The 24,120-nt window shown below is 47.8% G+C and overlaps 2 protein-coding genes across 3 annotated transcripts in view; both read left to right on the top strand.

The window, feature by feature from the left end:
* Positions 1-2,338: 2,338 nt before the first annotated feature.
* LOC144157912 (uncharacterized) lies at positions 2,339-12,194 on the top strand. The gene is made up of 6 exons (XM_077688629.1): positions 2,339-2,460; positions 4,330-4,475; positions 5,893-5,976; positions 6,280-6,318; positions 8,752-8,802; positions 11,992-12,194. Exons 1-6 carry the CDS (start codon positions 2,397-2,399, stop codon positions 12,028-12,030), a joined length of 423 nt encoding a protein of 140 aa, XP_077544755.1. The 5' UTR covers positions 2,339-2,396; the 3' UTR covers positions 12,031-12,194.
* Positions 12,195-20,535: 8,341 nt separating this feature from the next.
* The window catches only part of LOC144159150 (uncharacterized), a 37,214-nt gene continuing 33,629 nt past the window's right edge, over positions 20,536-24,120 (top strand). The window contains exon 1 of one of the 2 annotated variants that reach the window (XM_077690456.1): positions 20,536-20,707. In XM_077690456.1, the coding sequence (XP_077546582.1) occupies positions 20,635-20,707 (73 nt within the window). In that variant the 5' untranslated portion in view covers positions 20,536-20,634. The remainder of the gene's footprint in view (positions 20,708-24,120) is intronic. The other variant, XM_077690457.1, reaches the window with a different exon arrangement.

The raw sequence follows: 24,120 nt of genomic DNA, 5'->3' as shown, positions 1-24,120 counted from the left end.
GCTCGCCGTGCGCAGGCTACTGACGAGGGGGTTGTGATAATGACGACGCTTCGTCTCTTACCAACGCACGCACGTGGGACAAGTGTTTGCTTTTGTCGGCAACGTGAACGCCGTATTATATAATGAGATACGAACTGTGTCATGAAAGCAGTGAGAGGATACTAGAAAAGAAGGTGGAACGTATCAGGCCGTTGTGAAAAAATTGTCCTGGCAATGTAAGGTGTTTTAGACAATACTTTAAGTCCGTACGTGCAAAAGCCGGTCTAACAGAGCGCGACCGTAAGCTGGCATGCCCTTGGTGACCAACCCAATCGTTACGCTTCTCTGCTTCGCAGTGAGCGCCCGTGCGGATCCGCATTCAGATCTTGTGCAGACAACCAGAACAATTCCGTGACAGTTATGGCAAACCGGGCATGTCTTCGAGCTGTCCTGCGGCGCAAGTATCACATTCACGGCCGTTTCTCCGACTTGGGAAGACAGCGGGCTGAGCGTGTGTGTTAACATTTCCACGAACATGTTGTTTATGTTTTGTTTCCAACGCCTTGCCGCGCACTGCTATTCTTATCCCTTTCGAGTTGAGCACAGGATCGCTCTTTTAAAGCAAAGATTTATTGTCCTCACTGACGCCGTTGTACGCCAACACGCCCCGCAGGAAAGCCAACTTTCTCTGAAGATGATAATGAATCATCATGGGTGAAGGAAACAAGAAGAAACCTTCCCGTGGTCGGAATCTAACCTGGGCACCTCGCGCTATGGAGCCGGCGTCTGTTCGATTGCTCCATTTCGGCACGGTCGAAGCGAATGCCAAGCAGAGGTACCGATACACGCCGCACACCCCGAACTCAAACGTTATGCCTACAGAGTGCACACCCGAGAATTGCCGTGGGTATTCTAGAAAAGTGGTGCGTACCTCCTGTGCAGCACGTATACTCGCAGTGTGCGATTGCCCAACCAAGGAATCCATCACGAGAAAGCTTCGCGTTCAACCATCGTCGTCGTTAGACGGAGGTGTGGCTGAGTTTTTTTGTCGTGGGCTGCGCTTGCAATCTTGTTTGACGGGGGTAGGTTTCCCCCTGTCGTCACGAGCCTCGACTTCTCCTCTTTGATCGACGATGCTCTCGGTTTAATTGGATTGTTCTTGATAACGCTGAGATAACTGCTTGCCATTCGGCGACGTTCTTCTGTGGAGGTTACTTCGCTCACCGCTGCTCGATATTTGTGTACTGTTTAAATGTTGTGCGAGGCGCAAGTTGTTCCGATAAACAATTATTTTAAAGAATGCTGCGTCCTCCTTCGCTAGGTGGCAATACATAGTATTCGAACCAAGAACACGAAATACATACATTCAGGAACCAAACATGCTAAGGATGGGCTTTGTGACATGCATACGAATATTTCGGGGAATAAAACAGCCAATATACTACAAGAGAACGGCATCTCGCGGCAACGTGCCTGGGCGTATACGGCACGCACCCTCCTACGGTGCGTGGACAAAACAACCCGACAATGTTCGCTGCTGGACTGCATTTGCGAGGCAAATGTTTGCGTATTCTTGTGATGTGCTTTCGTCGTCATCATGTAACCATCTACCTCCACTTATTTTACCCTGTGGTCGAGTAAGCGTTTGAAAAGAGCCATCATGTGGCTAACAAAATGGATGACGTTAAGAACAAGGTTCATTTTGATACAATGTTTCACTGTTGTTCGTTTGGTGTATGGAAGCAACAGAAAATATGCACCAATAGAAAACTCCAGTGCCTCATACGGCCTTTCGCTCGCACCAAAATTTCACTACCAAAGTTTAGGCATTTTATCTGTGCCACAGGTTCTCTGGTTTCACTCATTTATCTCACGCGTATGTTTAGAATGGAAGCTGTTCAAAGAGACGGCAAGTTATCACGGATAGCTTCGTTCACGACTGACGGACTTGCATCGTAAGACTCACATACGTTCAATGTAGGCATAATCAGTGTTCGGAGCGTCGACTTTCCGGGTACGTGCATCGTATACTTGTAGCGACGGAGTGGTTACTGAGTTAGTTTTTTTTCCTCGAGTACATGAGTGCCCCGCCAGTTTCCATTAGGGATGTAGATGAGAAGACGATGTCTTTAGTGTAAGGGCTGGACTTATGTGTTGTGTTCGTTATTGTGATACAACTTATAAGACCCAGGTCTGATATCGTTGTTTTTGTACGCGCTGTTTTGAGCAGCTATTATACATGGTTGACGGGTTTTGCTGCGTCTCGTGGGTATATGGTCGTACGATTAAACAGACAGCTAGGGTATATAAGCTATAATGAGGTCTCCGCTGCTTATTCAAAAGCAGTGCGTGCAACAGTTACCTCGTGCACGCGTGCGACCAGAAAGTCGGATGCGTTTAAGCTCTGCGGAGCTACAATGCGTGTTTATTTTTGTGGTTTTGTGACTGTTTTTATCGTGTGCTGCCTGGCAGACAGTGAAGGTGAGTCTATTAGAATGTGTTTGTGGAATTGCCGCCTATTGTGGAATTGCCGCGATGCCTAAGCAAGCTTGAAAACTGAAAGCGCACAACAATGGCGGCGAAGCGCTGATAAAAATGTTCGCACCAATGAGCTAATGTCTTTTTGTTTGTTCAGCATGAGAGCTAGACTGCGAGTCAGTATTATGAACATTGCGTGCAGCCGCCTGAGGTCAAATTTTTACGAGGCAAAATGTAACTGTTTAATCGGGATACAGACGTCTTATACAGCCAAAAAACGACCCCCCTGCAACAACACCAACAAAAAAAAAAACGTTTTCCGTGCTCTAAGTTGGCACAATAAACGTGAACAAAAGCAAATTAAACGAATGCCTGGAGCCGGTCACTTTGACTAAAAAAATTATTTTCTCGATGACGTCACGCAAAACACATGGAACCCTTTGCTGTCTCAGTGGGCACTTCCCGCATCACAATGGTTTGTCGTTTAGGGTGCGTTGCCCGGTAGCAGATGTACAGAATTTTGAAGTGTGTGGTTCATCAGTACTACTTAATACCTTCTGTAATGACAATGCGTACTAAATTTGGAATGTTACTGATTACCGCAGCGCCCAAAGTAATGAATATCCTGATTTTCGGGTTTGTTTTGGCGATATCACTGAGAATGTGTTTGAGGCAATGAATGCACAGCTTCGTCATTCTTGAACGGGATGAAAAGCTAGATGACTTGCTTGCTTACTTGTTTGTTTGATTATGGGGTCTATGTGCGCCAGAGCTGGCCCTGGGCTATGAGTCTCGCCTTAGTGTGCTCCGAAATGTCGACACACATGCGTTTTTGTCTTTCGGCTTAATCAGAAACGCATGGGATAGAACCCGCGTCCTTGGGCTCAGCAGCACAACGCCGTAGCCACTGAGACAACCCGACGGGTAGTGCATCACTGGTGAGCGACTGTCAGTGCCTAAGATATGGAAGTGCTTAGGAGACTGAATTATCACTCGGCACACACTGCTGGAGCGATTTTAAGATGAAAGTTTTGCAAAACAATCCCGGGCTTTCTCCACTAACGTGAAACCCAGGGACCGGCGAAGCATGCAGTCCATCAGTGTACTGAAAGATTGTAAGTCTTTCGTGCCACACAGAGCACGCTGACTGGGCGCCGGAGAAGCGCAGAGGAGAGATTAAATCGCGTGCTTGCTGAGGCGGTGGCGCCACCTCTTGAGTTGAAACGGATTTAAGCAATTTGCATGTCCCGTCTGCGGCAGTTTGGTGTGGCAGGGGTCAACGGGAGCGCAGTGCAATGCCCGTGCCTCGCCCTGGGGACTCGTACTCGGTGATCGATGAGGCCCCGGCACCAGGGAAGTACGCCTTTTCTTGCATCGACCGAGCACCCGACACGATCAGGCATAGCGTCAAGAGACGGCGGGTGCTTGGAGACCGTCTAGAAACAGCTTCTTTTTGTGGTTGGCGATTGGTTAAACGGACATGGAGCTTTCCACAAATCTTTAAGTCATATTAGTTTATTTTGGATCGGCTTTATTCACAATACACTTTCTTTTAGTGAGCGTTACGTTGTAGCGCGAGGCGTAGGAAAACGAGTGTCGCGGTGTTTTATTAGTATGTGATTACATAGATTCTAACTACAATGACAGGATGCGCCGAGAGCCCAAGCCCTTAAGGGGCTTCGCTCCTAATATATAGGGTCCTGGGTGGTGAAGTTCATTTTAATGAGGGAAGGGGCGTTTTACCGGAAGCCTTTTAAACGGCTTCTTTTGGATATACTAATCCGCATCCGCTTGTGTTGCTGCTAAGAAATGCCAGCCTTGTTTGTAAGCCCTCCCATTAAAGTCTACACGAATTGCGTGTGTCGCATGCAGTGGCCGAGATCATGGCAGTCCTGGACAGTGTCATTCGCGAAAATGGCGGCACGGAAGAACTCAAGCAGAAGACGATGGGAAGGATTCGAATAGCTCGGCAGTGCAGCCGCGAGCAACGAACGCTCGGTCCACAAATGTTTAGGAAGGTAATTGTGCGTTATGTATTCATTATGTAACTTGTGCGTATTTGCACATGCATGCGTTACGCTTTTGTCCAAGCGCAGATTGTATACTTTTTTCTAATCGCATACTTGGCCTCGTCATACGCCAAATTATTTGGTCATGCTGCTGGGTAGTTCTAGAGCGTAGTGGTGGAGCCCGCCTGCGGCGATTTCTTAGGATGTAGGGAAGCAGCAGGAGTATCGAGAACGTTTGGTAGAACCATTAGCGAGCTCAAAGTTCAGAGTGAAGCCCGTGTTCTGATTATTTTTATATTGATTATTCTGTATTTCCAGCCGCCATTTGGCATCTGGTGCCGGAGGCGAGCAAATGTGGCTCCCTACTAACCTCTTCTCTCTAAGTAACATCCTCGTAGGGTTGTCAGGCCTTGTCAAGCTGCTATAGGACAGTCTTTATTTTGAGATCCCCGCCGCCACAGTTTGGGTACTTTTATGAAACAAATTGAAATAAATTGAACTGAACCGAAAGCTGCATGACAGCAACAACCACGAGAGAGCAAGGAGCACAGGGGCAACAACAAGTCTAAGGATGGTGTAAACACTAATTTTAGAGCCTACATACGACTTGCAGATGCGGTAAAGTAACCAGCGTTAATTCAAACACCTTTTTACCGCAACACTGCTCTCAAGGGCACCGCATAATTGGCATTTAATTTTAGTGCATTGCGCAATTTGGTGCTGTCAGCGGTGGCAATAAACTTGCAATATTAAGGCGGCATTTGAGCAGTTTACGAGCTCGTTGGTCGTATACTGGCCACAACACTGTTTTATTCATGATAAAGAGAAAATGAGGGATAATTTTAATTTCAAAGAATAAAATCGGTTCATATCTCATGTACAACCCATGTGATGTGATAACTGTGGCAGAAAATGACTTTAGTTTTTTCTGCTTGCAAAAATAAAAATGTATTTTTTAAACATTTCTTTATTGCCTTTCAAGTTTGCTACCAGGTGGCGTGAGCACGGAGAAATTCACTGATTTAAAAATGTAGTTAGGTCATTCTTACCACACATTTTTTCATCTCTACCTGCCCAGCCCTCTTCAACCGGCTTTCTCGCAATGTTAAATTGTTCGAACTGCGCGTTAGCTTCGTTATCGTTGCAACTAGCATCAATCTGGAGCGGAGGCTTCTTCCGCTCTCATTCCTGAGACAATGATATCTGAAAAGCAGTACAAGACGCCAGTTTTCAATTTCAGTCATTGTAATGCACTTTTAAAAACCTTTACGAGCTGGAAAACTGAAGCCAACAGTTTCGTTCCACATGAACGCCCGCCTCAGAGTTACATGGAATGCCGAGAAAAGTTGCGGTACTTCTCATACCTTTTCTTCAAAACATTCCAGCACATTGTATGAAACCCTGTCTTTGTTTCCTTCTTCTCCAGGTGACCCTACCCACTGTAACAGAAGGAACAAAATGCGCATCGAAGAAATCCATGATCACTGACCCTGTTGAAAGAGACATTGCTGTACGTTGCATACCTTCGGAATAATGTTTGCTTGTAAGGACATAAGACGAGTGTAAAACTACAAAAAAAAGTTCTCCAAATAGGTTTTTGCAATAATTTCGAGCCGTATATTTTGCTCTGGCGATAGTGTGCATTAAATAATTCGACACTGTGAAGCCATTCATTGCAATGTAAAAAAAATGCGATGTTTCAATACTTGCAAGTTCTTGAAATAATTTAAATAGCTTGATGTACAGTCTATACCTGCTTTTAGGGGCTAGTAGCGTAACGATACATAATGTGGGGCTGTTTTCACTTTTTCAGGAAAAAGAGTGCTTCAGAGAGGCGTCACTGCGCCAAAGGGTATGATTTGAATCTCTTTAAAGCCTAATGAAAACGAAGTTTATTTCTTTGAAGGCCCTGTCAAACATGCTTGATCTCCATTTTATTTCAAGCATGAAAAATAAAGAGTGCACATTTTCTTCAAAAAGGAGAGCACTAATACCGTTGCTCTCTGCCAATTCGTCAACATGTTGCACTTTTATAAGATTATAAGTTCCAGGTTATAAGTTCCACAAAAAATGTTCTGGACTGAAAAAAATTCGGTTAAGATTTGGAGCTATAGCCTGTATACTTTTTTTAAATTTGAGGAGTACGCCGAATTAAAATGCTAGTGTTCTCAACGTGAGCCACACCAACAACAACAAGACAACAACAACTACAACAACAACAAGAAAAACTGGACAGAGGGTGCGTTTTCTTTTATTTGTTCTGTGAGCAAATAGCAATTAGGGTGTTGTAGGCCAAAACCCACAAAATCTGTAGAAATTCAGAGAATTGCCTACTAATGAGCAGTATTTTATGTTGCTTGTCTAGAACAATAGTCCTTCTCAGCCAAATAGGGCTATGAATAGCGAAATACGTATGAATAGCGAAATACGTATGAATAGCGAAATAGCGAAATGAATAGCCAAATTTTGTATTTTTTGTCAATGATGTATAGCTGTGAAGCGCATTTAATTCGCTACTTAAGTTTTTTCCCGAAGATGCAAGGGGTACTGCCGAGTTTGCCCATTTACGCTTTTTTTAATCGTATTTTCATAGTTCTTTAGCAAACTTTGTTTGTTTTCTCTTAAGTTTCGTGCAGAGATGTATAAGATGCATATTTCTGATTTTGCAGATCATTTCTGTTCTATTTTTAAAAACTTTTCTCATTTTTGGTTTTTATATGCGACGCATTTCTTGCTCTGGGGTATGTCCCTGCTGCGTCGTCGGCGTCCGCACACCACCTGCGCATGTGCAAATCTCCCCCATTCTTCTCTCCGACAGCTGGCGCAACACTCTCACTCCGTCTCATTATCAAAAACAACAACAGCTGCGCGCGCGCGCTTCGCTCCGCTCGCGTCTGCTCAGGCGCGCAAGTGCGCGCATGCGCGACTCTCATGCGCTATCTTCTCTCCTTCAGGCACTGTGAATATAAAGCGGGTAGGGCGCTGCGGCGGTTCAGTCAGCGCTCGCTCTCGTTCGACTCCGCGTGACTTTGCTTGACAACTCCGTGCTTGACTTGATTCTTCCGATGAAGACGTGATGGAAGCGACAGTCTCTTCAGCGAGTGGACTGACGCAATCCAATACCAGCGTCAGTCCAAACGCTCCCCCCCGATGCGTCGCATCACATCAGGGTTCCCTCGCGGGAAGATGGGCGTAATTTTCAAAAAGCTGTACTACCAATTATCTTTGTTAATGCTGTTATAACGATTGAAGATTGAAGGTGTCCCTCTCGCTAAATCTGCATTTTTGTAGAAAGTTATGGCGTTACACGGTCCTGGCTGTTGAGGTACTCGGCAAACAATGCTACGCATTAAAAAGGCCTGCCGTGTGGGACACATAAGAAGGCGATTCTACTATGAAATGCTACCATGGACATATGTGTGGTTCTTCCCCAGGCTTAACTTCGAAATGTGTTCTTTTTCTGCACCGCGACCAGCACAGTGCGGATTTACTGCCCCGCAACGCGTTGCTAGCATTCTTTGAACACCAAAATATAAATTTCACCAGAATTAGAGGAAACCCCCAAGGTGGAATCACTTCCTGCGAAGAAAAATTTAACATCCACCTCAATGTAGCCATAGGGCTACCCAGGAAAGCTGTGCAGCTTTCTCAGAAACTTTGCAGTTGAAGAAAAATTCGTCAAAATCCCGGTGGTGTTGGGGGTTCCGGATCCGTATCGCGGTCCAGGGCGAATTTTTCTTCAACTGGAATCTTTCTAAGAAAGCCGCACAGCTTTCATTTAAAGCCGCAGGGCTGCATTAAGGTGGATGTCAAATTTTCTTTCGCAGACCAAACTAGTAGGAGCTGCGCAACAAATACTTGAAAGGATTTGTGAGAGTTTGTAATAAATTCGGGGTCTTTTATTTAGCACCCACAATAAGAAAATATGGTTGTGCGTCTTCGTAACGGTTTCTTCACAAATCGGAGGATTTGCGAAGTACTGTGTTTGGTAATGTTTAATTTGGACCAGTGGTATCGGTCCAGTGAGTGAAGACCACTCGAGGGCTTGGTAACAAGGCCAGTTAATGTTTGATGAGCAAATCAGAAGCGTTCTGTCTGGGGTAAATGCTCGTAGGAAAAGAAAGGCGGCATTGGGGTTGTTCTGGACAGCTGTTCACATAGAGAAGTAGCTGTATAACAAATATTTCAGTGGTACCTAGTGTTGTTATGCGGCCGTTTGACTCCTTCGAATCATACTGCCATCCTCGGCATTGCCTAACCTCCTTTGTGTCCTATTTAACTGCAGAACTCTGGACTGTTCACGGCCGAAGAAATAGACGGTTTTGATACCATGGCGGTGAGCATGTCAAACTCTTGGTTTCACGCTCGCGACAGATATAGTTCACGCAAGGGAAACTTACGGGAATGATATATGTTTGGACGACAAAAATATTGACAGTTTGTTCCTTCCGAAGTGACGTTTTCCGTTTTTAGTGACAACCAGTCATCATTGGCGGGAAGTTCAAGACAACGTTCATTTGACTACTGAGATCCTTAAACATTTAAAGTTAGTCCTGCTAAAACATTGAACCAGTATGTAACAACTGGTTCAGAGTTTAACAGAACACACAACAATGGCAAGCTCAACAAAGCCAGAAATTCAATAATAATGAATAGTTTTTTTAAAAAAGAGTTTACCAAACGGCGTCTTGCATCCCCAGAGCATTTCGCTGCAGAACCTTGCAGATGTGCTCCATGTTCGTTAGCGAAGCGTTTTGAAGTAGTTTCCTGCCCGCAGAATATACTGAAGATTTTCGCGTTGCTTCCGCCGTAGCTATCGTCGCTTTGGCTGTTATATGATTTTTTTTGTTATTCTTCGCTTCTGTTACCGTAGGCAAGCTAGCTTCTGTTGCGCGCATTTTATGATTTTAACTACAGTCTTACCAACATCAGCGCGATAACGTCCTTTGGACGTTGCTTTAAAAAGACTATGAAGCCAATATACAACTTATTTAATTTTGAAATAATCATAACCTTTGGTAATCTCATCAAAAATTTGGCATGAGCGAGAACTAAAACCATTTTTATGAATGTTTAAACTGCGCGTTAGCATAGAAGGAATACAATTACAGTAGAATCTCGATAAACCGAAATCGCTTAAGCGGAATTGCCACTTAAACGAAATAGTGGACTACGTTGGTTGGTTTTGTATTCATATAACGTAAAAAGAACTCTCGGTCAACGGAACTAAAATTTCCGCGTCCCCGTGTACACGGAACAAGAAATGGAACTTCTTGTGAAACCCATTGGCACGAGAATCAGCTTTTTACGGTTCCGGCTGTTTCGTATTTGTTTTCTTTTTTCTTCCTCCGTATTTTTTTAGCCTCGGTTGTCTCGCAAGCCTCGTCTCGCCAGTTGTCAGCTGTGTTAGCGCAACGAATGCAACATTGTTGTTCTTGTTATAGTCGTTCGGTCTCGATTCAAGACACCGAGGTAACAGGGCTCTGTTCCTGCCGCCTCGTTCGTTCGTGCCATCGTGGTGCTATTCGCTCTTCAATACGGCGTTGCCGTCTTCTAAATTCGGTGGCTCGTAAGCACTCGCGAAGTTCAGCCCTCTAGCCTCCGTGAATATGCAGTTTCAAAGACTCAAACAAAAATAAGTGATGCATTTTGTAGGGGACAACGATAATTGTTGCCAAATCAACTTCGTGAATGCTGTGCGTAAGCCTCTTGTAGTTGTCTTGCTTTCTGAAAAAACTATCAGCTAAATTGACTTTCTACTGCTTAGAGTTCCGTGAAATGGTATTAGAGTGTGTACGCACGCAAATTTGCACTTTCACGCATCTATCTCAGTAAACGGAACTAGTTTTTTCGGTCCCTCGAAGTTCCGTTTATCGAGAGTCTACTGCACTCGGAACTAGAGGCCGCCCTGCAATCGTCCAGTCGTGCTTCTTGGCTGTGTCTTAGATCGGAAGCTGCCAATCGCCTAAGCAATATTCTGTGACGTCACAGACAAAACGCCGGAAAGTGGCTAGGGTTTGCCTCCACTGGTCGATTTGTTTTTTTTTTAATATCTGAACTACTTGTTTGAAGTTTTTGACAAAGTTGGTGTCATTGTTATCGGGGCACAGCTGTATTTTAATGAACCAAATGTGTATTTTGTCTTCATGGCCCCTTTAAAACCGTGTGCTACGCAAGCATGACGTCACTGAGCATGCAGACTATAGAAGTGGCTGTTAGCTGAGCAGTAAAGGAGGAGGAGGAGGAACAACTTTATTAAAATCACCGGCAGCTAGGACGTGGCCGCTACGTCGCGGAGGCCTGCCTGGTGCCCAGGCCTACTCACGCTTCCCAGGTGGGGTTGCGTTTTCGGGCCGCTGGCGTGCCAGGGCAGCCTTCGCCTGCTGGACGGCCTGGATTTGTGCACTGCAGCCTTTAGCGTTCATGGCTTCTGTGATATGAGAGGGCATAGTTCCTTGCGCTGCCTCGGCAGGCTGTGTCCTGCAGTTCCAGAGTATATGACTGAGTGTCGCACGCGCACTATCACATACACGGCACATTTCACTTTCGTATACACCGGGGCACAGATGTTTTGCAAGCACTGGGGTAAGCAGCGATACGGTCTGTAATTGTCTGTAGAGAACTGCTTCTTCCCGATTTAGATTTGGGTGAGGTGGCGGACGTCGTCTTCGGGTCTGCCGGTACCACTCAAAGATGTCCCCGTGTGTGGTGAGGGGGTCGGGCATCTCTACGTCGCCGGACAGGTCCGGTGAGGAGGCCAGACTCGTGGACGCGTCTGGTGAGCTCGCGCGCGGCGGTGTCGGCCTCCTCGTTTCGGTTCGTCAGTCCGCCGCGGAGGCGCAAGGGACCTACGTGGGCGGGGAATCATCGGAGTGCATCCGGCAGCCCGTTGGTACGCGCACTGCACAGCACTTTCACAGTGTTTGGGTTCACTTGGTTGGTTGCGTATGCCAGCATTGCCGACTTGGAGTCACTTAGTACTGTGGTTGTTTGCGGGTCCACGATGGCCAAGGCTATATAGTCATCTCTTCGGCTTGCTTCACATTCTGCGCCTTGAAGCTGCTAGCTGACTTTACTGCACCGTCCGTGGCCGCCATCGCCACGGCAACGTAGGTATTGGGTCTTCCCGGATAGGCCGCCACGTCCACGTAGGAAGCGCCAGTGTCTGCGGCGTACGTAGATGTGAGGGCCCTGGCCCGAGCGAGCCGTCTTTCTTTGTTGTGTTCCGAGTGCATAAGCTGAGCAGTAAAGTAAGTTTACTTTAAATGCCCTTTTTGCTGGGAAACGTCAAGCCTCCACCGCTGTGTACCACGTGACTAGGCGAGGGTTCACCTGCTGCTCGGCCAGCGCTTGTTCACTCAGTCTCGCCATGGTTAACGAGCAGTCCCGGTTGCGCAAGAGTTGCACGTGTGACCTACCTTTCATGAAACACTGTGCACATAGTCTTTGCAAAGACCATCCAAAATACTTTTCGCTCGTGATAACTGGGTTTACAAGTGTTAAATTATCAGCCATTTTCTTTCAGGCCTGCATCGCCTCTCACCTGCCAGTTGTGAAGCCTTGATGAGGCACAAAGCAACGAGTAACGGCCATCGGATAGAAGCAAACGAAGCTTATGTCAAGTGACTGCTCCTGGGACATGGACAATCATGGTCTAGAAAAAAGTTTAACTGCGTGCGCGCTTTATGCCCTCAAATGAGAGAAATATAGCAGCCCTCAGCATTAACAACGACAGCATTTCTTGGGCGTCCACAACACAACATTTTAAAGCAAAGCTTTTTACCCCTACCAGCCAACGGTTCTTTCCCGGCGTGCGGGAAAATAAACTCCCAACGCGGCGGAGGCGGTGGCGGGGGGAGGGGGGGAGGGAGCTGAGGGTTTCACTCATTGAGAACATTCTAGATGGCGCGGCGAATTTCCTGAGCGTTGTAAGCGCGGGTTGTAAAAAGTTTAATTCGTCTTCTGCCTTGTCGTTTTCTGTGCATCTGCACCTGTTTATGACTAATTTTGGTTACCTACTGTAAGAATCTGTGTCTTGTTGCCATTATAGATATGAATAGGTAGTCTACCAATCATTCTTTTGTTTCACCCCTCCTCTTATCGTTAGTTTGCGGGTTCATGTTCTCATATTTATGTGCAGGTTTTTTGCTGCGCAATGAAATCTACGCGTACAAGAGCGGAGGCTTCGGGGGTGGCTGGCTGCCTCGGTCGCAGCGGACCCGCCGCGGTGGCTCAGTGGCTAAGGCGTTGTGCTGCTGAGCACGGGGACGCGGGTTCGACTACCGACCGCGGCGGCCGCTTTTCTGATGGAGGCGAAAAGCAAGAACACCCGTGCGTACGATATTTCGGCGCACGTTAAAGATCCCCAGGTGGTCAAAATTAATCTGGAGCCCTTCACTTCGGCACGCCTCATCGCCTGCGTTGCGTCGGTGCGTTAAACCCTACAATCAATCAATCAATCAATCGGTCGCAGCGGTGGTGGCGATCGTTGTGGGCGCCAATAGCGGGCCCGGCAAATCCCGCGATGCTCTTCGAAGGGTGTGTCGCCGGGGGTGTGCCTCCGGTCAAAAGGTTATTTGTGCATGCTCCACGTAATCGCTGGACAGAAGTAGTAGAGCTTTGCCTTAAAAATAGGGAAACCACTGAAGGGGAGCAACCGATTCCCTTGTCGTAATGCGCTGACCAGTATTGTCGGTGAGTTTGTGTTCCAATCCTCAAGTGATATATTGCACATTTGGGTCTATTTGACTGCATCCTTCCCTTATGCAACAATGGTGGAAAACCACTTTAAGCTTGGCATCGAAAATCCGCGACTCAGTGCGGGATAGATCGCTCAAGCTAATGCCCCATGCACACTGTCGTTGCTTCTTGGCGCTCATTCATATATTTCACCTAATGCAATTAGAGCGCCTGCAGGAAAAACGAATCTCATAAGCGTTTGTGTGGCACCCAAATTGGAAGGAACAGCTGTTCCTTATTTGCATGTAACGGCGAGATACGATTGAGCCATACCATAAATTTATTAGGAGTAATATAATGCTGGCGATTTTCTGTTTATGGTGGAAGACCAACAAAAGGGAAAGAGCGTGAGAAGTACCCTACCACATAAAACTGGTTTTTCTAACATGCAATGGAGCCCCCAGTCTCCAAAGCGGTATGTCACCTCGATATCAATCTTCCTTGAATTCTGCGTTGGTTATTGTGTGATGTTCTGCAAACTACCATGCTTCGACAATTTTGCACCTTCCTCGCGGTCTGTTCTTTGTGCAGTTGTTTAGGCTGCATGCCGCTTTTGTGAAGCATCTGCCTTGTGGAGCAATCCATCCGCTTGCGTCGTGGCAGTCACTTCAGCGTACTCATTCCAAGCGAGCGGCCCATTGAACGAGTGGTTTACTCGCACCGCGTATCTTGGGTGTTTCTAGACAGAACGCCATTTCGAATCTTACGATACTTGAAGTACGAATACGGCTGCGGAGACGAAGAACGATTAGGGGCTTCCTACCTTACAACATGTCGCACTTAGGGAAAACTGCACTGCCTACGCTCTGTGACAACGCGACACAAAACAGCCTCTGGAGCCGCGTTCATATCTGTCGAACGGCTGCTTTCCTTCTAGTATCTGCGCTTCACCAATGTGCTGCACAGAGTCGTTATCTTCCTACGTGCGTTTCAAAGAAGTTTATAAAATGCGCGCCAGCTCCCTCTGGAATCATGTGAAGCCTGCGCCAATCAATCATAGAAAACAGGGAGGGAGGGGGTGCCATGGTCATACCTGTTTTCAATGTAACAACTCCATCTTAAAGGAGCACTGACACGAAAATTTGATGTTACACTTTTATTGCTTTTATCGATGCTTAATGGTCTGGCCAACCTGAAACAGCACTTCAGATACTTCAGCGCGCGATAGTTAATTCCATTGAACGGCCTGAAAATCGTTTGTTTCAAATTCCCGCGCTTTCATCCCGAACGGCGCATATGGCAGACTCCCTGCCTGACCTCACCGCTTCGTGCGGACGTCACCGGCGCCCGCTTGAGAGGGTGTTGCACCCGCTCGCCGCTCGTGGGGCCGCGTGCGTGAAGTGACGTCACGGGTTTTTGACGAGCGCTGTCGCGTCACTTCTTTTTCCTCTCCTGGAGTGATGTCACGCTGATGTCCATTTGCTGAGTGCCGCTCCGCGCGCTGCTCCGTCGGCGCGATAAATGAGACTATGTTCTTCGCGTCGCAGGCCGCTCATATTTCAGCCAGTATTATGTGGAGTAAAGGAAGCGAACTGTGAATAATATTAACGCCGAAAATTGGTGTCAGTGCTCCTTTAACGTATGTTTACTTCTTCACGATCACAAAGTAATAGCCTGCAGCGAAGGGTGCATCCTCCAAAAGAGCATCTTGAGTCGTATTCCCAAAATTATTTTAGTTTGTTGTGACTGTTAGCCACAGTGCCGCAGAATGTCCTACCTTGGACACGGGTGCTCGTGGTAGTCAGGACCGAAGTAAAACAAGGATGGCGATGAAAAAGGACAACTCGTCACAAGGAGGATACTTTTTACCGATATTCATAAATACTTTGGTCCTCGACGAGCCGTACAGTGACAAACAATTCAACATCCCTTTCGTGAATTCCGCATACGCTATATATTCGAAACCATGAAATCTGACGAATTTTTTATACTAACGTTTTGGGCTAGCAGAAGCCTCAGCCGTCATGGAAGAGTACTTGCCTTTCATACCTTCACCGAAGGCGCGCACGTAGCTTGGATGGCAATTCTCTCCAAATTTCCTCCTTAAGGAACACGTGGGTCCTGTGAATGCCGCTTAGGGTGTTTTTTAAAGCGAAGAATTATTGTTCTCCCTGATGGCGCCTGCAAAGTGAATACGCCCTGCAGGAAAGCCAACTTTCTTTTAGGCTGATGGTGATTGTGAGCGAAGTGTAGAAAAAAAATTTTAGTGCCCTTCCACTCTGAGAAAAAGGATCACCAGCAAAGCCGCGGTGCCGAGCCTCAACGTGAGCTTTGACTGGGTCATAGTCCAAGGGGTGCACGAAGCGAAACACGTTTGTTTGCAATTTGCGATTGAGCATACCGTACTTCCCGGTTAATTAACTGAATGAACTTTTGACGAACTAGAGTTTTGCTCCGGTGAAGAGACATGGGGCTGTCCGTTTCCCTTCCGCGAAATCCCATATGTATTGACAGCGGACGAAAATTCCTCAGTATTTAAAGCTTCACTGGGAACCATGTAACTTTCAAAACTATATAAAACCCGGCGTTGTGTGAGAGTCGTCTCAGCGGCTAATGGTCATATAATTTCTTTCGGTATAGTTCCAATAAAACAAGCGTTAGAGCCACTTTCTGTAAAGGTATTCCCTCCGAAGACTGACGCAACCGGTCGTGCGCATCTGCAGCGGCTATTGTGCAACGCGCCCACGCGCTCTCAGGCAGTTGTTACTGAGCAATGAGCTACGCAACTAGCGGAAATGAGTCGTCTGCCGCTGCTGCTAAACGAGCTGCCGGAACAGATGCGCCCAAATATCGCGATTGCGATACTTCATAATGCTATATTTGGGCGCAGCTGTTCAGGCAGCTCGTTTAGCAGCAGCGGCAGACGACGCTGTTCCACTAGTTGCGTCGCTCATTGCTGAGTAAGAACTGGCTGAAAGCGCATGGGCGCGTTTCACAACAGCCGCTGCAGATGCGCATGACCGGTTGCGTCAGTCTTCGCAGGGAATGCCATTACAGAAAGTGGCTCTAACGCTTGTTTTATTGGAACTATTCCGAAAGAAATTATATGACATTTAGCCGCTAAGACGACTCACACACAACGCCGGGTTTTATATAGTTTTCAAAATTACATGGTTCACACTCAAGCTGTAAATATTGAGTAATTCTCGTCCGCTGTCAATACATATTGGATTCCACGGAAGGAAGACGGACAGCCTCATGTTTCTCCAACGGAACAAAACTCTAGTTCGTCAAAAGTTCATTCAGTTAATTAACCAGGAACTACGCTCAATCGCAAATTGCAAACAAACGTGTTTCGCTTCGTGAACCCCTTGGACTACGACCTATAGCCAAAGCTCACGTTGAGGCTCGGCACCGCCGCTTTGCTGGTCGTCCTTTTTCTCAGAGTGGAAGAGCACTAAATTTTTTAAAGGAAATATATTCCATAATGTATCAAAATATGAAGGCCCTAGAATCTTTAATTTGATAATATTTTTTTCCATGCGGCGGGACTGTGGCGCGCAGTTTTACGATCCCGGGGATTTGAGTGGGCTCCGCAACGTGGCACTACGCTCGCAAGCGATTCTTGTCTACATCGCTCTGTTACCGGAGACGATCTGCTGGATCCCAGCCATAGACAGCTTTGATGTAAAAAACGCTTCCCTGCGAAGCTTGGAAACAGTTGCGTTAAGCCCCTTCCGCCAAAGGTTCATGTGCAGCATAGGCAGAAGGTGACGCAGGCGTCCGAGAGCAGGGCGTAAATAGACCTAATGTCGTGCCGTGTGGTCAGCAGCGACAACCGTTACCCACTGGCCGACGTGGGCTGAAACTGGCGTTGCTCTGGCTGCTGTAAGCTAGGTGGGTTTCAAAACAGTCCCGTTACCCACCTTTCTCACTCTCGTACAGAAACCCGGAGGTATTCCACAAAACACAATAAAAACATACATGAAAATCACCCGAGTAAAAGCAAACCTAGCGTTGGCCATCGGTTGTCGGGTGGCTCGTCTTAAAGTATTGCCCATACCGTGCCTGCTGTAATTGTGCCCCACGCCCCACCAAAATTCCTTTCCTTTGTATACACATGGAGCGCCTAACAAAGACTGATCGCCTATCTATTGACGCATCCCAACCGCCGAGTCGCCAGGACCAGACGTTGAGCGAATGAAACCTTCGCCCAGTAGCTTTGAGCTGTGTCACCCTGGTAGACAGAACGTGTAGTGACCCCTTCATACTTTTCATCCCTTGACTGACTTTCAGCTCCGGTCCGTTTCGGGCTTTCTCACGGCGGTAATCGCGCTAGTTAAGATGTCAATAGTCCCCCAACGCTGGTCTTCCAAACGAACTAACTGAAATTATCTTCAAATGCCTGCATTTCTTTTAACTACTTTTGAGTGACCGACGCGTTTGTATACGTGCTCTCTGGGCCCGCTCGTCGGGAGAACACAACAGCGCAGCCATTACAAAGATGACTCCGCGGTCTCTCCTCACGCTCCTCGCGCTCAAGTCATCTCGGCTATCGCGAAAACAAACACAATACAGGTGAGCACGCTATACCCCATGGGCGATACCAAGTTGCCGGGCGGTATTAATTAGGTACGCGATCTCAGCACCTTGGATCCTACTTCAAAGTGCGATACCACCCTGAGGGGGCCTCTTTCCTCCGTACTGCTTAAAACACCATAGAATGCATGCACAACCCATCCCTGCTGAATATGTGGGGCGTATGCTTTATAACACCATTATAACACCATTGAATTTCCGTTAGGTCACTTTAGCCATGAGAATCAAAGCAACTACGCCGGGGCCTCTGTTATTTATACCTATAAAAAGAAGTGCCCGACTGACTGACTGACTGACTGACTGACTGACTGACTGACTGACTGACTGACTGACTGACTGAATCATCAACGCCCAGCCAAAACCGTTAGATCAAGAGACTTCAAATTTCACGAGTTTATTTGCGCCATTGAGTAGGTGCTCACTAAGGGAGGTTTTTCAGAAATTGCACTCATAACCGAGGAAAAGGGCGAAATTGTGATTTCGCGAATTCGCGATTTTCCCGGTCACCCATTCACATATCGAAGCACTTTTTGCTGATATAAGTAGCCTTTAAGAATATCTGAAAAGTCGTTTTTGGATTTTGCCCTAACCTACACCAGCGAGGTTATCCCGTATTCCGGAAATAAAATGGTGTTCCTAAAGATTCTCAAATAAATCTTTCACCGATTCAGTTATCGAACTGATTTTTGATACATTATGTTACTTATACAAATCCACAGAAACGTTTTTAAGGATTTCGCCCTGCGACGCCGCTAAAAGGGCCATATTGTTTTTTTACAAATGACATGACTGATGAGCCAAAAAGGCCTAACAGGTTATGTACACGTCTAGCACAACTGCACTTTCAAACGGCTACAGATTGCAAGGGCACATTCTGATTACGGTGTTGGAGGTCAACATTTCTGAAAATTTTAAAAATTCTACCATAGAGAGAGTGAAAAGTGGTAAAATAGTTTTTCAGGTATTAATTTTTTTACCGCCCGCCATTTGAGATATCGAACTGATTTTTGTTGAGATAGGCAACTTACTCACGTATCTAAACACTGTTATACAACATTTTTCAATGACGCCCTCCCCATAGAGGCACGCGGGATTTCGGAAAAACACTGTAGTTTTACACATTCGTGAATAACCACCGAACCAGTTGATATCTCCCATTCGTTTTTTCTTGAAAATGCTGCCCATTTAGTTGCCCGAAAACTACTTTCAGGATTTTGTCCTGACATGCGGATAAGAAGGCCAGCGAGATTTTTAATCTGCATCCTTTTGGACGTAAAATTCAGTTGAGTTCTCCCGCGTTCGCTTAGCGGTCGTGTTCCCAACGCAATCTCCTGTCGAATTCAAGTAGTGTTTGCAACCTGGCACTCTTCCTCATACCATATTAAGAGTGCAAGCAAACCAAGCTCCTCCTTCTTCAATCCACTTTTCCCAACATTGAGCTGTTGGAGAACCTGGTGACTAACAGCGATCTGGATGTCCAGACAAACTTCCTCCAGAGCGATGGCTGCCCGCTCATTACATGGATTTCTGAAAATGGGAACCACTCCCACTTTGCCGGCTTAATAAACCTTTTTCGCTCACTGACTCACTCGCTCGAGCGTACCAGCTTGGTGCAATTTGTTTAGCCAGAGCTGGAGTAAAACACGAGTGCCAGTCGTTCCACATTACCACGACGCGCCTGCAGTTGGAGCCCATGTACTGACAGCAGGCAGGCGGTCCCCAGTGTGTAGCACTTCCAAATGAAGTAGCCTAATATGGCAACTCGACTAACAAATACCCATTGCTGCCCTTAATACAATGGCCCACCCGGGCACCGCCGGGTACTACCGCTAGTAACCTATAAAATGGCCAAGGAAGGCGTAACTACTAATTCGTGCGCAACCTCGACAGTGGTTCCGAAATTTCCACTTGAATCTACAGTGCTCTACGTTCACATCTCGCGACATTTATGAAAATTATAAGCAATACGCAACGTAAACGGTTCCACAGTGTTCCTTCGCCACCCCTAATATTAAGCTGCGTTTACATGAATGCTACAAAATGCAATAGCAGTGCGTCACATTTCCTAGCGCACCAGGAGTAATGCGATGCGCTATAGCTTTTACATGTAACGCGTTGCCCCTGGTGCGATGGTGGCGCCATGCGGTGTCGCACGTCGAAAGCAAAGCCGCGTTTTCGGCGCTTGCGGTGCTTGGCGCGGCTGGTTCGCGTTTTCTTTTTCTCGACTTGCATTGCTTGGCGTCTCACACCCGATTATGATGTTTGTAAATGCAAAGCTCCGTTTTCAGGCCTTGCTGTTGTTGTCGACATAATTCCTAATGCGATGCGTTCGCGTTTACATGCACTTCGAAAGTCGACTTACGCGTCTCAATCCACCCCTGTCTGGCGCATTAATACAACGCACTCTCCTAGCGCAGTAGCCCCGTTTACATGGATGCGATACGCTAAAAATTTTATGAGATGCGATGCGATGCGATGCGCCACGTGTCGCATTCATGCAAACGCGGTTTAGTATTCATAAATCTTTCCGTGTTTCATGGAAATGGATGGCATCCCTTCTGGCTGCATTCAGCCACCACTCGTTGTTCATTGCAGCTGCGGGCTCTGTTTACTAAAAAAAACAAGCAGCAAAGCTAAGCCTGCTTACCTAGCAGCAGTGCGTTGTTATCACAGGATCCCCTGTCTGCGTTGCCATTGCGATAACAAAATTGGCAAAGAGCTGGTGCGCAAGTAGGGACAGCGCATGTGCTTGCAGGTTTGCTGCTGAGGAAGAGGTATCGGAAAGGGCAACAAAAACGGTATTTAAAAAAGAGACAGTCGGAGCGGACGAGTGCAGAATAGGCTTCACTTGTAGCTCATCTTTGGAGCACAGGTCGGACGTACAGGCAAAATGAAGGCAATCTTTCTTTTTACTACAGCGGTGGTGCTGATTCTTGCCGGTTGTTGTCATGGGCAATCTAGCGGTGAGCACACAATTTTTATGAACTTCTTCAGCTGCGCAATTACAAAGCTGGGGTAACCGACGCTGCACCCATGTGCTTGAAAATAGAAAATGGCAGCGTATATTACTTTTGAATGCTGTTGCTCAAGCTGCGGTAATAGACTGGTTATATAGCGGTATAGGAGTTCAAAATTTCGGACTTAAATTTGTCAAGACCAGAATTACCACTAGGGTCCTCTTATCGAAAAGGCCATGTAATGAAGGCATCTTCTTTATAATACTCTGACACGGGTTCTTTCTATCTGGATTGAAGCGATGCGGGAGTGACTTCTAGAGCGCGCTTGACGCATCGGCGGGGCTGCAAGGGCAGTTTCCATCCCGATAGAGAATTTGCACTAATTGCACTCACGTACGCCACATGGGGGCGTAAAAGAGGGTATTTTCAGGCCTGCGTCTGGTTACCCTGTGCAGTTGTACCCGGTGCCAGCCGCATTCGCCTCCGTACCAAGGCCATCCACTGTAGTGTGGTTGTTTGATACAGCGGGTGATACCCTTAGTGTTGCTGTCTGTGAGCGCTTCCTTTGTCACGAAGGCTGCCTTCCGTCGTATATTTTTCGTATTTCTCTGAGTTGCGACTATACTGCAACCAGAACTAACAACAACGGCTGTGCTCGGTACTGCTGGCGGCATCAGTGGCAAAGAGAGAGAGAGACAGAGAAATAACTTTATTGGGTGAGGCTGGTGATCCTAGGCGTCGGTCAAGAGCCATTGGGCTCTAGCAGCGACTTCGGCCAGCTGGATGGCACAGACTTGATCCGCTGGGTCGGAGCTGAGTAACACGGTCTCCCATTGCTCCGCCCGAATGATTCTGCGCGCTGGTGTAGCCGGCTGCGCGCAGGCCCATGGCATATCTGCTAAATCTGCCCTCTCTTTACATTTGTGGCATTTGTCGGAATGTTGCCATCGATATCAGTAGCCATAAGTAACCGGGTTTGGATATGAATTTGCCCGAAGTAGCCGCCATACGACGGATTGCCTCTTATTGAGTGACGGGTGAGCGGGGGAAGGGGGAAACGGGCCCCTTCCAGACGGTAGTGATTTGTTGCGTCTCTCTAGGACATGAGCCGATCCCTAGTCGACCATCGGAGCGAATGGGCAAATGGGGTGTTACGGTCGATGTCAGCTCGGTCGGTGAATCCTCAAGCAGCATCGTGCGCGGAGCAAAGAGCTTTATGGGCTCGCCTTGCCGTCTTAGCTTGCTAACGGTCGATGCGACTACCGGAATCAGGAGGCCCAGCGAGATGACGGACCCAAGTAGAGCCTTCTGTACCGGGGTCAGGGAGTCACGCTGAGGTTTCGAAAACCACGCGGTTTAAATAGTCATAGCCGTTCAAAGCTCGTGACCCGCTGGCGCTTGTCATACACCTCCCCATTATTTAGCGCAAAGAAAACTGCAGATACACTTCAGGTAAAATTTGTGTATGTAACCGGCAGCGTCCGCGTTCATTTAGTAAGGAATTAACGCGCGTTGGGTTCGATTTTACGATAGCAATCGAAAAACGCGGCCGCGCTAGACGCGTTCTAACGGCGCGTTCTAAATGCCGCAGAAAGGCTCCAGGCGTGCAAGAAAAGAATGAAGCATTCGAAATGCTGCAGAAAGGCTCCAGCCACGCCATGAAAAATTTACGTGTTCGAAATGACGAAAAACAGCTCCAGCATACGAAATTAAAGCAAGCCCAAAAACAACCCACTCCCGCTGGCGCAGTTTCAGGCAGGGGGCGCGCGAGCACTGCAAAGGCGGGAAATTTTAAATGTGTTGGGTGGCAGCAGCAGTGAGCGGATAACGGCGCTACAGCCCATTATGGCGTGTCACTGCTCTGCACTTCCCACAGCTTTTACATTGGGTGGAACGGCTTCAATTTTTGCGATTGGCGGCCGCCAGCCAACAGCACCACCAAGAAAGATGATTGTGCGATTGCAGGCGTATCTATATAGCTCCATCCGGTCTCATCGCTTCAATGCTAACGTGCGGTAGCTCAGCGAAGGGAGCGAGAGAGAGAGAGAGAGAGAAAAACTTTTATTCTGTTGAGCCCCTTGCGGGAGGGCCAGCAGCCAAGGCGTTGGAGTCTCAGCGGTGGGCCTCAGCCGGTGCCTATGTTGCCAAGCTCCCTCACCTCAGCGACCCGTGTGAGAACGGCCAAGTCCCCCGGGTCCCGGACACCCCGACACCCCCTGTGCCCTCGTGAGGGCGGGCCACCGGTGCCGGCGCGTCCAGAGCCAGGCGGACCAGCCGCAGTTGGATCTCCGGGTCGTTGCTGCGCAGAGCTGTCTCCCAGTCGTGATGACTCTTAATGAAAGTCGGTGGTGCCTTCGGGCAAGCCCAGATTATGTGTGGGAGTGTGGCTTTATCAATCTTGCATCTTGGACATTGGTCGGTATAAGTCTCTGGGTATATGCGGCTGAACAGTTTGGGGTGAGGGTATGTATTCGTTTGTATGAGTCTGAGTGTGGTAGTCTGTTGTCGGGTAAACTGGCGGGAGGGGTTAGGATATTGTTGACGAGTTTCGCGGTAGTAATGAAGAATGTCGCTGTATGTGAGCAGCGGGTGGCAGTGCAAGTCGGGAGAGACGGGTCGATCGACTGGGTCCTGGTTCGTGCATTCACAAGCCCAATCGTGTGCCGCCTCATTGCCCTCCAGCCCAGCATGTGCCGGTGCCCATATGAGGTTTATTTGCGGAAGTGGGTGCATATCAGGGATCGTCCGTAAAGCTGCTAGCGTGTGAGGGCTTCCCAGGCCGTTCGATATAGTGCGATAGGCGTCCTGGCTGTCCGTGACGATGGTTCCTGGGGTTGCGGAGGCCGTTATCCGCACTACGGCCAGGGCAATGGCGCATTCCTCAGCAGCCGCTATATTCGGCGTTGGAATGGTGCAGGCCGCGAAGCTTGTCTCTGGATAGTTGCAGGCGACCGCGCAGCAGCTGGGTCGTTGGGCATACTGCGCAGCGTCAGTGTACCATACGTTGGACTTCTGGCGGAGTGTTTTTGTTAGCTGCCGAACTCGTGCTTGCCTTCTCTCTGGATGTAGATCCGGGTTCATGTTGCGAGGTAGCGGGGTCGCGTGTATGGCTGCTTGAACAGTTGTCGGTAAGGAGCGAACGTCAGGGCTTCTTAGCGGTATGGTGATCCCCAAACGCGTGAGGAGCGTGCGACCACCAGGAGATTTCGCTAGACGCTGAATGTGCGCTGTACGCACTGCTTCTGTAATTTCAGCAATCGTATTGTGAGCTCCAAGAGCTGAGAATAACGCCGTGGAAGTGGTGGGAGGGAGTCCAAGGGCCTGCTTATAAGCTTTGCGGAGCAGGGCATCGACTTTCTGTGTCTCCAGCTTTGAGAGTTCAAGGTAGGGTAGCGCGTACGCAAATTTCGCATCTATAA

This window comes from Haemaphysalis longicornis, unplaced genomic scaffold (assembly GCF_048455015.1).
Source record: "Haemaphysalis longicornis isolate Haplotype H1 unplaced genomic scaffold, Haemaphysalis longicornis Haplotype H1 scaffold_10, whole genome shotgun sequence".
Lineage (NCBI taxonomy): Eukaryota > Metazoa > Arthropoda > Arachnida > Ixodida > Ixodidae > Haemaphysalis > Haemaphysalis longicornis.
The sequence above is the reverse complement of the archived record's forward strand: the minus strand, read 5'-3'. Positions and strand labels throughout refer to the sequence as shown.